The sequence below is a fragment of the Nicotiana sylvestris genome, chromosome 9 (assembly GCF_000393655.2).
Source record: "Nicotiana sylvestris chromosome 9, ASM39365v2, whole genome shotgun sequence".
Lineage (NCBI taxonomy): Eukaryota > Viridiplantae > Streptophyta > Magnoliopsida > Solanales > Solanaceae > Nicotiana > Nicotiana sylvestris.
In genome coordinates, this window is record NC_091065.1 from 16,251,333 (window position 1) to 16,265,210 (window position 13,878).

Consider the following 13,878-nt stretch of genomic DNA (forward strand, 5'->3'; position numbering starts at 1 on the left):
ATTTACTAATTCTCAAATAACAAAGTTTAAAATATAAAAAATAATCTTAAATAATAGAGCAGTATATTTAAGATCTCAAAGCTTATCAACTGATTCCTTGACTTATCAAGCTCATATTTTATGATTTTGTACGTAACATTAAAATTTGTAATAATAGTAGTAGAGATATTTATGTAAGTTTGGTCTTTTATTATTTTTAAATAGGTATTTAGAGTAATTTTTTCCGGTAAAATTAACACTCTATTTAACCAAAAAGTTCAATACAATACAGGAACTGGTGACCAGTTCCTTTACTCTGCTTGACAACTAATTACTCTACTATAACCTATACAAGGTTTTGATTTCAACTATAACCTATACATATCCTAGTGCCCATACAATCTGCAACACAGACGAATAGACATTACATTTGACAAAAACATATAAGCTAAATTGTCTAAGGAATTCAGTCCAATGCCTCCAAATGCTTCTGCCAGCTGAGATATGAGTTGCCTCTGATGTGTATATGGATTGCAGTTTCTCTATACATTCTATCCAGGAACGAGCTGCCACTCTGAAATCTGATCTTATTCATATTTCGCCATATGAGATATACCATCATCCCAAAGACGGCTGAGACAATTGTCCCAAATCCTTTATTTTTCCTAGCACATGTTGTCACCCATTTCACCCCTTCCTGACATGTATTTATCTGCCTTGGACAACTAAGCCAATTCAGTAGTCTTTGCAAGATATTCTTCGTATAGTAACAACCAAAGAATAAGTGTTCAAAGTATTCGTCAGCTAGGCCACAGAATACACAAGCTTGAGGAACTTGAATACCAATTTTCTGTAGCCTCTCAACAGTAGGTAGTCTATCCTGTACAGCTGGCCATAAGTTGAATTTGTGTCTAGGATATATATGTGGTTGTAAGATTAAGCTCTTCCAGTGCACCTTTTGGTTTTGAGGGAACTGCATCTGATATAACTTCTTGATGCTGAATCTTCCATCATTACTTTGCAATTTCATTAGTCTTGAAGTCAGGTCACCTTGCATGGTAGGTAGATCAAGGATAAGCTTCCTGAGCTCAAGAATTTTCCTCACTACCCACACTGCATTCTTGGGTATAGACATAGTATCTACAGTCTGGTTCTTGATGTAGTAAGAATGGATCCACCCGATCCAAAGGAAATCCTTCTTCTTGGTGATATCCCATAAGTGTTTTCCACTACTACTTTATTCCAGTTGTACATGTTTATAACATTTAGTCCTCCAACTGCTTGTGGCAAGCATATCTTCTCCCAAGACACCAATACTTTTCTAGAGATATCTGTTTTTCCTGTCCATAGGAAAGTCGTGCATCTGGCTTCAATCATTTTCAACACCTTCTTTGGCAATAGAAATATTTATGCCCAGTATGATTGTGTGATTACCCGGCCAGTTGACTCATGAGTTACCGCTCTGTTTTTCCCATTTCTACTTCTTATTGCTTTGTTTATCAGTTCTATGTGTGATCGGGTTGGTTGGCTCGGGTTCAGAAAGGTTTTGATAAGGTTTGAGACACTTAGTCTCTTTTGAGGAAGCTTAAGTTAGAAAAGTCAACCAGATGTTGACTTATGTGTTAAAGGGCTTGGATGTGAGTTTCGATGGTTCGGATAGCTCGGGAGGTAATTTGAGACTTAGGAGCGTGAGCGGAATATGTTTTGGAGGTCCGGAGTAGATTTAGGCTTGAATTGGCGAAATTGGAATGTTGGCATTTTCCGGTTGATAGGTGACATTTTGATATAGGGGTTGGAATGGAATTCTGGGAGTTGCAGTAGGTCCGTGGTGTCATTTGGGATGAGTGTGCAAAATTTTAGATCATTCAGACGTGGTTTGGTAGACTTTTTGATCAAAAGCGTAATTCGGAAGATTTTGGAATCTTAGGCTTGAATTCGATGTGTTTTGGTTGATTCGATGTTGTTTGAGGTATTTTGAGGATTAGTACAAGTTTGGATAGTGCCCTTCCAGCTCAGAGATCGTCCCGTGCTCCATCAGTTCAGGACTCTTTTATGCCAGGTGTATCTGCTTGTCATTCTGGTACTAGAGGTTCCCTTCAGTCCCTGTCTCTAGCACCCAGGAGTTGCTATGAGTGTGGAGAGATGGGTCATATGTGGAGGTAGGGTCCTCGTCGTCTTGCGGGTTCATCTCAGCAAAGGAGTCAACCATCGGCTTTAGTGCCAATTACTTCACCACCACCCACCCAACCAGCTGGGGGTGGAGGTCAATCAGCTAGAGGCCGTCCTAGAGGGGGAGGTCGATCAAGTGGAGGTCGGTCCCGTTTCTATGCACTTCCAGCTAGAACCGATACTATTGCTTCCGATGTTGTTAATACAGGTATTGTCTCAGTGTGCCGCAGAGATGCTTCTGTATTATTTGATCCCGATTCCACCTTTTCTTATGTGTCATCATACTTTGCTCGTTATTTGGATACGCCCTGTGAGTCTCTTGTTTCACCTGTTCATGTATCTACTCCGGTGAGCGATACTGTTGTTGTAGACCGTGTGTACCGGTCGTGTGTGGTGACTATTGGGGGTTTGGAGACCCGAGTGGATCTGTTGTTATTATGTATGGTAGACTTTGATGTTATTTTGGGCATGGATTGGCTATCTCCGTGTTGTGCTATTTTGGATTGTCATGCTAAGATAGTGACATTGGCTATACCGGGTATGCCACGGATTGAGTGGTGAGGTTTGACTGATTATGTTCCCAGTAGGGTAATCTCATTCTTGAAGGCCCAATGTATGGTTGGGAAGGCTTGTCTTCCGTATCTAGCCTTTGTGAGGGATGTCGGTGCAAAGACTCCCAGTATTGATTCTGTTCCAGTTGTGAGGGATTTTCTCGATGTGTTTCCCGCAGACCTGCCGGGCATGCCACCGGACAGGGATATTGATTTTGGTATTGACTTGGTGCCAGGCACTCATCCCATTTCTATTCCGCCATATCGTATGGCACCAACGGAGTTGAAGGAGTTAAAGGAACAACTTCAGGAACTCCTTGATAAGGGGTTCATTCGTCCTAGTGTGTCGCCTTGGGGTGCGCCGGTTCTATTTGTGAAGAAGAAGGATGGCACAATGAGGATGTGCATTGATTATAGGCAGTTGAACAAAGTAACAGTTAAGAACAAGTATCCTTTGCCTCACATTGGTGATTTATTCGACTAGCTTCAGGAAGCGAGAGTGTTCTCCAAGATTGATCTCCGTTTAGGTTATCACCAATTGAAGATCAGGGACTCGGATATTCTTAAGATGGCTTTCAGGACCCGATATGGTCATTATGAGTTCTTAGTGATGACTTTTTTGCTGATCAATGCCCCAGCAACGTTCATGCATTTGATGAACAACGTGTTCCGACCTTGTCTCGACTCGTTTGTCATAGTCTTCATTGATGATATTCTAGTGTATTCACGTAGTCAGGAGGAGCACGCGGAGCATTTGAGAGTTGTGTTGCAGAGATTGAGGGAGGAGAAGCTTTATGCAAAGTTCTCCAAGTGTGAGTTTTGGCTCAGTTCAGTGGATTTCTTGGGGAACGTGGTATCCAGTGAGGGTATTCAGGTTGATCCGAAGAAGATAGAGGCGGTTCAGAGTTGGCCCAGACCGTCCTCAGCCACAGAAATTCGCAGCTTTCTTGGTTTAGCGGGTTATTACCGTCGGTTTGTTCAGGAATTTTCATCTATCGTATCACCCTTGACCAAGTTGACTCAGAAGGGTGCTTCATTTGTATGGTCGGATGAGTGTGAGGAGAACTTTCATAAGCTCAAGACAGCCTTGACCACAACTCCAGTGTTAGTTTTGCCATCAGCTTCAGGTTCATATACCGTGTATTGTGATGTTTCGAGAGTTAGTATTAGGTGTGTGTTGATGCAGAAGGGTAGAGTTATTGATTATGCTTCTCATCAGTTGAAGCCCCATGAGAAGAACTACCATGTTCATGATTTGGAGTTGACTGCCATTGTTCATGAGTTGAAGATTTGGAGGCATTATTTGTATGGTGTTACTTATGAGGTATTTACTGATCATCATAGCCTCCAGCACCTGTTCAAACAGAAGGATCTCAATTTGAGGCACGGAGATGGTTGGAGTTGCTAAAGGATTATGATATCACTATCTTGTACCCTTTGGGGAAGGCCAATGCTTTGAGCTAAAAGGCAGTGAGTATGGGAAGTTTGGCATATATTCCAGTTGGGGAGAGACCCCTTGCAGTTGATGTTCAAGCCTTGGCCAATCGGTTCATGAGGTTGGATATTTCGGAGCCCAGTCAGGTATTGGCTTATGTGATTTCTCGGTCTTCCTTATATGATTGCATCAGAGAGCGCCAATATAATGATCCTCATTTGCTTGTCCTTAAGGACAAAGTTCAACACGATGATGCCAGAGATGTGACTATGGAAGTGATGGGGTGTTGAGGATGTAAGACAGGATTTGTGTGCCCAATGTGGATGGGCTTCGGGAGTTGATTCTGGAGGAGGCCCATAGCTCATGGTATTCGATTCATCTGGGTGCCACGAAGATGTATCAGGATCTGAGATAACATTATTGGTGGAGGAGAATGAAGAAAGACATTTTCAATTGCCAGCAGGTGAAATATGAGCATCAGAGACCGTGTGTCTTGCTTCAGCAGATGGATATTCCAGAGTGGAAGTGGGAGCGGATCACTATGGACTTTGTAGTTGGATTCCCACGGACCTTGAAGAAGTTCGATGCTATTTGGGTGATCGTGGATCGGCTGACTAAGTCAGCGCACTTCATTCCCATGTGTACTACCTATTCTTCAGAGCGGTTGGCAGATATCTATATCCGGGAGATTGTTCGTTTGCATGGTGTCCCAATTTCCATCATTTCAGATAGAGGCACTCAGTTTACTTCGTAGTTTTGGAAGTCTATGCAGTGAAAGTTGGGTACTCAGGTTGAGTTGAGCACAACTTTTCACCCTCAGACGGACGAGCAGTCCGAGTACATTATTCAAATATTGGAGGACATTTTGCGTGCCTGTGTTATTGATTTCGGAGGTTCATAGGATCAGTTTCTACCGCTTGTAGAGTTTGCTTATAACAATAGCTACCGGTCGAGTATTCAGATGGCTCTATATGAGGTTTTTGTATGGGATGTGGTGTAGATATCCAGTTGGTTGGTTTGAGCCGGATGAGGCTAGGCTATTGGGGACAGACATGGTGCAGGATGCTTTAGAAAAGGTAAAGGTAATTCAGGAGAGGCTTTGTACAACGCAGTCGAGACAAAACAGTTATGCTAAAAGGAAGGTTCGGGATGTGTCCTACATGGTTGGGGAGAAGGTTCTGTTGAAGGTTTCGCCCATGAAGGGTGTTATGAGATTTGGGAAGAAGGGTAAATTGAGTCCTCGGTTCATTGGGCCTTTTGAGGTGCTTCGGAGGATTGGGGAGGTGGCTTATGAGCTTGCTTTGCCACCCAGCTTGTCGAGTGTGCATCCGGTATTTCATGTTTCTACGCTCTAGAAGTATATTGGGGATCCGTCTCATGTTCTGGATTTTAGCACGATGTAGTTAGATGGTGATTTGACTTATGATGTGGAGCCAGTAGCTATTTTGGGGTGTCAGGTTCGAAAGTTGAGATCAAAGGATATAGCTTCAGTGAAAGTGCAGTGGAGAGGTCGGCCCGTGGAGGAGGCTAACTGGGAGATCAAGCGAGAGATGCGGAGCAGATATCCTCACCTATTTGAGGCTTCAGGTATGTTTCTTGACTCGTTCGAAGATGAACATTTGTTTAAAAGGGGAGGATGTGACGATCCGGCCAGTCATCTCATGAGTTACCGCTCCATTTCCCCCATTTATGCTTCTTATTGCTTTGTTTATCGGTTCTATGTGTGATTGGGTTGGTTGGCTCGGGTTCGGAAAGGTTTTGATAAAGTTTGAGACACTTAGCCTCTTTTGAGGAAGCTTAGGTTAGAAAAGTCAATCGGATGTTGACTTATGTGTTAAAGGATCGAATGTAAGTTCCGATGGTTCGGATAGCTTCGGGAGGTGATTTGAGACTTAGGAGCGTAAGCGGAATGTGTTTTGGAGTTTCGGAGTAGATTTAGGCTTGAATTGGCGAAATTAGAATGTTGGCGTTTTCCGGTTGATAGGTAAGATTTTGATATATGGGTAGGAATGGAATTCCTGGAGTTGCAATAGTTCCATGGTGTCATTTGGGATGTGTGTGCAAAATTTCAGGTCATTCGGACGTGGTTTGGTAGACTTTTTGATGAAAAGCACAATTCGGAAGATTTTGGAACCTTAGGCTTGAATTCGATGTGTTTTGGTTCATTCGATGTTGTTTGAGGTATTTTGAGGATAGTACAAGTTTGGATAGTGGTATAGGACTTGGTTGTGCTTTTGGTTGAGGTTCCGGGGGCCTCGGGGTGATTTCAGATGGTTGGCGAAAAGTTTGGAATTTTGAAATGGCAGCTGAAGTTTTAGGACTGCTGTCATAACTGCATCTGTGGTTGGGAGGTCGCAGGTGCGATGCCCGCAGATGCGGAAGACCAGACGCAGAAGCGGAAAGAGCCTAGGAAGGCAGGAACCACAGAAGCGGTTGAGGAACCGCACCTGCGATGGCGTAGGTAAGGATTGTGCATTGTAGATGCGGAGATTAAGGATTTAAGTGAGGACCGCAGATGCGGCGTCGTGGACCACATAAGCGGTAGCTGGACCACAAGTGCAAAATGCCTGGGCCAGAAGTTATAAAAGGATTCTTTCGCAATTTTTGAGTTGTTTTTCACCATTTCAAGTCGGTTTTGGAGCTTTTTGGGAGATTTTGAAGAGGGATTCAAGGGATTACGTATGGAGGTAAGATTGTTGAACCTAAAACTCGTTTCTATAGTATTATTTCACGGATTGGAGCTGTAATTATGTAAATTAAGGGTTAAAAAAATTGAGAAACTAGAGCTTGGTATTGGAGACCTTGGCTTGAGGATTTGAAGGGCCATTTGTGGTCGGATTTTGGGACTTTTGATATGTATGGACTCATGGGGAGATAAGAAATCTATTGATGTAAATTTTATCGAATTCCGAGACGTGGGCCCGGGGGTCGGATTTTGGTTAATTTCGGGATTTATGTTGTAAATTAATTATTTTCGCATGGGCTTTATTCCCTTAGCATATTTTGACGTCGTGATTCTGATTTTGGATAGATTTGACGCTAGTTGAGGCCGATTCAAAGGGCAAAGGCGTCGCAGGCTAGAGTTTGGACCATATTGAGGTGAGTAATGATTTTAAATGTTGTCCTGAGGGTATGAAACCCCGGATTAAATATCATTGTACTATATTGAGGTGACGCACACGCTAGATGACGAGCGTGGGGTCGTGCACCACTGGGGATTGTGACTTAGCCCATCCCAAATGACAGTTTTACCACGTATTTGATTGACAACTGTTTGCTATCATCATGTTTTGGGCTGAATGTCATATTTGGGCCTCGTGCCAACTATTTGGACCCTTATGGGATTTTTACTGATATTTCCTCACTATTTTGACTTTATACTTGTACCCAGTCATGCTATATTCTACTGTTTTAATAACTCAGCTATGTTTACTCTGCTTTAACACATTAAATGATAATTTGGGCTGAGCATCATGTTTTATTGTTGCCCGAGTGGCTTATGAGATTCTCACTGAGTAAGGTCGAGGGCCTGTGTTGTGAGGATACACTGATTTATGATTATGAGGCCGAGGGCCTGAGTTGTACGCCACGAGGTGGCTTGATATGAGACTGAGAGCCTATTGATTATGCCACGAGATGGCTTGATATTGCGCTTGGGCCATAAGGGGCCCCTCTCGGAGTCTGCACACCCCCAGTGAGCGCGGGTACCCATTGTGATATGAGATATAGCCCGAGGGGCTGATGTTGTTCCATGATATTGCCCGGGGGGCGAATTCTGTTGACATTATGCCCGAGGGGCGGATTTTTATGTGTTTATCTGTTCTAGCTGCTTTTTATTTAATTGTTTAACTGTTAAAAAGGTGTTTTAAAGAAGCTTATTCTGAACTAAGGTGTCTTTATATGTTTTCACTGTTTCATTACTTTTACTGGTTTTATACTGCCTCTTTATAACATGTTGATGTGCTTTTACGTGATTTATTATCACTCAACCTTCATTTATTGTTATTACTTACTGAGTTGGAGTACTCACTTTACTACCTACACCGTGTGTGCAGATTCAGGCGCTTCAGGTCCCGCTAGCGAGTGTTGATTCTTCTAGCTCAGGCGGATTTCAGAGTTCACTAGGTAGCTGCTCGGCGATCGTAGCCTAGTGCTTCTCCTCCTATCTTATTTTTTCTCTTGTTTTAGCTCTGTAATATACTATGTAGTCTCTTCCTATTTTAAATCGGTTAGTAAATGCTCATGACTGGTGACACCCCGATGTCGGGTTATGTCTATTCTGTAAATTGTATTATTCACCTTTATTTTGGGATTATTATTATGTTAAAGACTTATTTTTTATTATTTTAATGACTTAGAATGAATTGGGTGTGTGTCGGCTAGTCTTGTCTTCATGAGAGGCGCCATCGTGACCGGGTCTGGGTTTAGGGTCGTGATAGATTGTACACCAAAGATCACTGATTTTTTGAGTTGCAATCTTCCTGAGCATGATAGTAGCTTTGATGTCCGACAACTTATCCTGGCAGTGATATTTTCTACCAGTGGCCAATATTGGTTAATTAACAGCTTCCTTGATGCTAGTGGCACACCCAGATATTTGAATGGCAACGTGCCCTCATTATATCCCAGATCCCGCAAGATGTCCTCCCACAGATTTGCAGAAATGCCAGCAAGGTAAATAAAGCCCTTGTCTGCATTTGCCTGTAGTCTTGAGGCCTTTGAAAACTTCATAAAAGCCTGTTGAAGCAACCTAATAGAAGGAAGGTATGCCCTACAAAACATCAACAAATCATCAGCAAAACACACATGGATCACTCCAAACTTTTTGCATCTAGGGTGGAAGTGAAACTCCTTTTTCAAAGGCAACATATCAAATTCCCTATGTAGATATTCCATGGCAAGCACAAACAAGTAAGGTGACATAGGGTCACCTTGCCTTATTCCTATTTAACCTTTGAAGGGTTTAGTGAGGCCCCTATTCAATGTTAAGGAATAAGTGACAGTTGTCATACATTTCATTATCCACTCAATAAACTTATGTGGAAATCCCAGTTCAATTAGAATTCTTTTCAAAAAATACTAATCTAATGTGTCATAGGCCTTCCTAAGGTCAACTTAAGTACACAGCTTGCTGAAATCCCCTTTCTGTTATAACATTTGAATAGTTCATGAGTGAATAATATATTATTAGTGATACTCCTTCCTTCAATGAAAGCTAATTGAGATCCTCCAACCATATGACCTATAACTTTCTTAAGTCTCCCAGTGATCACTTTAGTAATGATCTTGTATATGATTGTGCAGCATGTTATAGGCCTATAGTCCTTAACCTGAGTGGGGTTGGAGACTTTTAGAATCAGAGTGATAGCAGTACAATTGATGGCCTTGTTCATTTTTCTTGTTTGAAAGAAAGCTAGTACATCATCAAGCACATCACCTTTTACCTCCTCCTAGTATTATGTGAAGAATTTAATTGGAAATCCGTCAACACCTGGTACTTTGTCAGTTGACATGCTTTTAACAACATCAAATATTTTCTATGTTGTGACTTCCTTGATCAAATCAACTTATTGTATCCTTGTCAGGCATGACCCTTTGTTAATCACCTCAGAATTTAGGCAGGGGGAGAATGTGTGATGACTCTCTCATCAGCTTTTATAAGAAATAAATGAATTGTTCTTCTACCTGCTTAGGTTCTGTGATCTTGATTCCTACATCATTATGTATAGAGTTAATTGTATTAGCACTAGTGCGCATCTTCCACTGAGCATGGAAGTATTTTTTATTAGCATCTCCATACTGTATCCATGTGGCTTGTGATTTTTGCCTTAGAACATGTTCCTCCACATTACTCCACCTTTCCACTTCTATTAAATATTCTTTCTCCTGTTCTATAAATATCTGGGATAATGGTTGTAGGGAGATATTATATTGTGCTTTCTGCTTGTCTTGATTAAGCTTTTGTTGACAAGAGGCCATGTATGTATTTAACTCCCTCAGTGCCTCTTTTAGCCTCTTAAGTTTCTACCATGTTCTGGACATCCCTGCATTTCTATAATCCTGTGCCCACACTTCTTTCACAATCGCTACAAAATCTGGGTGGTGTAATACTATTTTATATAACTTTAAGGGTCTACGATTCAAATGTTGTTGTTGTACTGCAAAGTTGCAATTGAGCAAGATAGGTGAATGGTCTGAAACTCCAGGATTCAAATACTCTGCTTCAATATGACCATAGTTCATCAACCAATTATAATTTTCGATAGCCCGACCAATCTTGTTGTATACTCTTGCATTGTCATCTCTTTTGTTATACGATGTGTAATACCATCCTGTGCTCTTTAAGGGAGTAAATTACAGTCGATCCAATAGCTCTTTGAAGCCCTGGGTCACTGTCTGTGTTATATGGGCCCCAATCCTATCCTCTGTATGAAGCACATTGTTAAAATCACCACATACCAGCCATTCAGTTGTAATGTGAGCTCTTATAGATGCAAGCTTATCCCATAGTTGTTGTCTCTGCATCAAGTCATTACTTACATAAATCACAGTGAGAAGCAACCTTATTTGACAATTTGAGTCCTCCACTTCACAATTGATGAACTGAGCATTAACCTCTAATATTTGAAGCTTTATATGAGGTTTTCACAGTAGCCAAATACGACCATTATAAGCATGATCATAGTTGTATTTGGCTTGCTAGTCCTTAGCAATTTTTTGTGTGATCCTCCTAGCTTTATTTACTTTTACTCTTATTTCAACTATCCCCATAACTTCTATTCTGTGCTTCTTCAAAAATAGAGTCATATCTCCTTCTGTTTAAAGGGCATGTTAAGACCTTTAATCATGGAGGTTTGAGGTGGTCTGTACCACCCTCTTCTACATCAAGTGATGTATATCCTTGAATCAGTACCTCAAATCTATTGGTAATTCCCAACTGGCTAATGAAACAACTAGTTGTAGTTTGTTGTGGCTGATCATTCATTCCACCATCAGCAATTCTTTTACCTTGAAAATTTGATCCTTCTTTCCTCATAGGTGCTACTATCGCTTGGAATTCCTCCTCTTCCAAAATAGCATCTGTCCCCTGTCGTTCATTGGCAATTTCATGTGTTTTAGAAGTAGTTGGATCATTGGTAGTGCTAATCTGGTCTTTTGCCACCCATTTAATCACCATTTTTCTCCTCTTCCTACCTTTTCTATTCTTCCTTGTTTGCTCAACAAAATCATCATTTTCTTCTTGGGTCTTCCTCAGTCTGCATTCCTCAGTAATGTGCCCAACTTTAGTACAATCAGTATAATATATTGGCTTCCAATCATACTCTATGCTCTGGTGGATAACCTCAGCTGGTGTATGGATTTCAAGGGCATTTGGCGGGAGTGCGATATATTTGTCTCTACTAGTAATCTAGCATATAATATACGATCCATCTCTATTATAAACATGTCAGTGTACATAGGTTTACCCACCACACTAGCAAGCTTACTCAAAGCTTCTATAGACCAGTAGCCAACAGGTAGACTAGGAAATCTCACCCATAAAATAATTTCAGTTAGACATTCAAAATCAAACACAAAATTAATCGACCAATTCTTCAAGATAAAAGGCTTGTTATGAAATATATAAGGACCAGATTGCAAGACTCGATCCCTATCTCACAGAATCAAATCTTAATATGTAATAGCCGCCGTCATGATATAGGATTTTGGGTTTGATGACAAAATTCCACACATTTTCGACATAATTCTTCACGGATTTGAAAAATTTAGTATCACCCAGAACATACCCTATAAGAGAAGTACCCCAATATTCCTACAGTTCCTTAATGTCCTCCTCAAAAATCATAACTACAAATGTATCACCATGCAAATCTGGAGGAATGTAGGTAAAGGCCTTACCCACTTGTGAGCTTTGATTCCTCTGGTAGGGTTTTTCCTCCGTTGGTGGATTTTCCTTATTCTCCATCGCAGGGCCTTTTGCAGCATCAGGAATTGGTATTGTGGATTTAGCTTTGTCAGAAAATTGAAGTCGGCGGGGAACCTATAACCCCGTTCTTCCCGCAGCACGCCTCCCAGCAGGATTAAGATAATTCTCACTCTTCTCCTCATCTTCTGGTTCCTCATATATGGTTTGAGATTGTAGTGGTAGGAAACTACCAAAAGTGAGTGGTCTTACTTGTGATTGTATTGCATTCGCCGATGTTTTTATAGCCAAAGTCGCCAGTGATGGTAAGGTATCGGTGGCCACAATTTTCACACTACTCGTGCACATTAGCAGGACTCGCTTAACGTGCGCCGAAAGGAAAACATGACGACCCCCTCGTCCATCTCAATTCAAGTATTTATCGAAATAACCTCTTCTATTTAGAGTAATTTCTTATAGCTAAACTCTTATTTTATTAAATTAGTATTGCCCTAATTTAATTGAGGTTCCCATATTTGGAACTATTTGTGTTTTTTCTGCATGGTTTAGGAGGAATTGGCTCTATACAGGTAGAGACATGATTGACACAAGTTATTCATGTGATTTCATATGTAATAATATTTTTTAAAATAAAATATAAATAATAATATTCTATCATCGCATATTTTTAACAAACCTTGCCGGAAGAAGAAAAAAAAAGAAAAGAAGCTAAAAGAGTAAAGAATAAAGCAAAGCCATAGCTTGACACATCATCTTCGTATTCACAAAGGTGGAATATACATGTGAAAATCATGGAAAGAGACAACTAGAGATAAGAATGAGCATATGTAAATCTATATACGCAAAGGTCTTAGCTACATATATGGAATCTACTAGTATTTTTTTCAATTTTAGACTTAATTTTCTCCTCTTCTAAATTTTGCTTAATTTTTAAGTGAATAATACCATCTAATTAAATAATAAAATGGTATCACCGAACTCTAAAGGTGGTAAAGGTTGTTTTCATTTCTTCAAGTGGAGTGCTGTTACATGACCCAAAATAGGAACCTTGATATAAAGTTGTGGAGAAGACTTGTTAGAGTCCTTTTGACTTAGCAATAAGTTAAATTAAGTCCCATTAATTATAATCATTTATATACAAAAAGGAAAAAGATCTGCCTAGGATTGAATTTTTTTTTGCTTCGTGTTACGAACACCTATATGCAATCCTTCAGTAGTATCAGAGTCATTGTTTCTTGTATCTAAAATTTATTTACGAAATATTTGAAGATAATATTTGAAGAGTTCATAGTATAATACTTATGTCTTGTGCAATTATCAAATTGTTTGAATGTATATTGATTGATATTATTATATTGAAAATAAAAAATGTATTACGACATAGAATTTTATAAACTAATAAAATAGTTCATATTTTATTATATTGTGAATAAAATATGTGTTAGGACATAGAATTTTGTATTAGATACAATTTTAATCTATACTAGGTTATTGGATTATGCTGCCATTTTAATTATTATTAGTTTATGAGATGTTAACAATAACAGATTCAGTGAGTTCCCACGAGTGGAGTCTGGGGAGGGTAAGATTTACACAACGTTACCCCTACTCTGGAAGGGCAGAGAAACTGTTTCCGATAGACCCTCCGCTAAAGAAAAAATAAAAAGAAGTAACGGCAACAAGTAGTAACAACTAGAAGCTAAATCAAGAAGACCGAAGCTAAGAAACCAAGTAAACACTAGATAGTAATAACAATCTAAGAATAAAAGAGATATCATACTAACAATAATACTATCAAACTGAAATGATATAGGGAGAAC

General features: G+C 40.1%; 1 protein-coding gene across 1 annotated transcript; it reads right to left on the reverse strand.

The window, feature by feature from the left end:
• Positions 1-445: 445 nt before the first annotated feature.
• On the reverse strand, positions 446-1,114 carry LOC104244503 (uncharacterized). The gene has a single exon (XM_009799940.1). The coding sequence runs from the start codon at positions 1,112-1,114 to the stop codon at positions 446-448; it is 669 nt and encodes a 222-aa protein (XP_009798242.1).
• Between the last annotated feature and the right edge of the window lie 12,764 nt (positions 1,115-13,878).

Bases quoted from the DNA above. Each gene is read 5' to 3' on its own strand.
- LOC104244503 (XM_009799940.1), bottom strand. From the start codon at position 1,114: ATGTCTATACCCAAGAATGCAGTGTGGGTAGTGAGGAAAATTCTTGAG.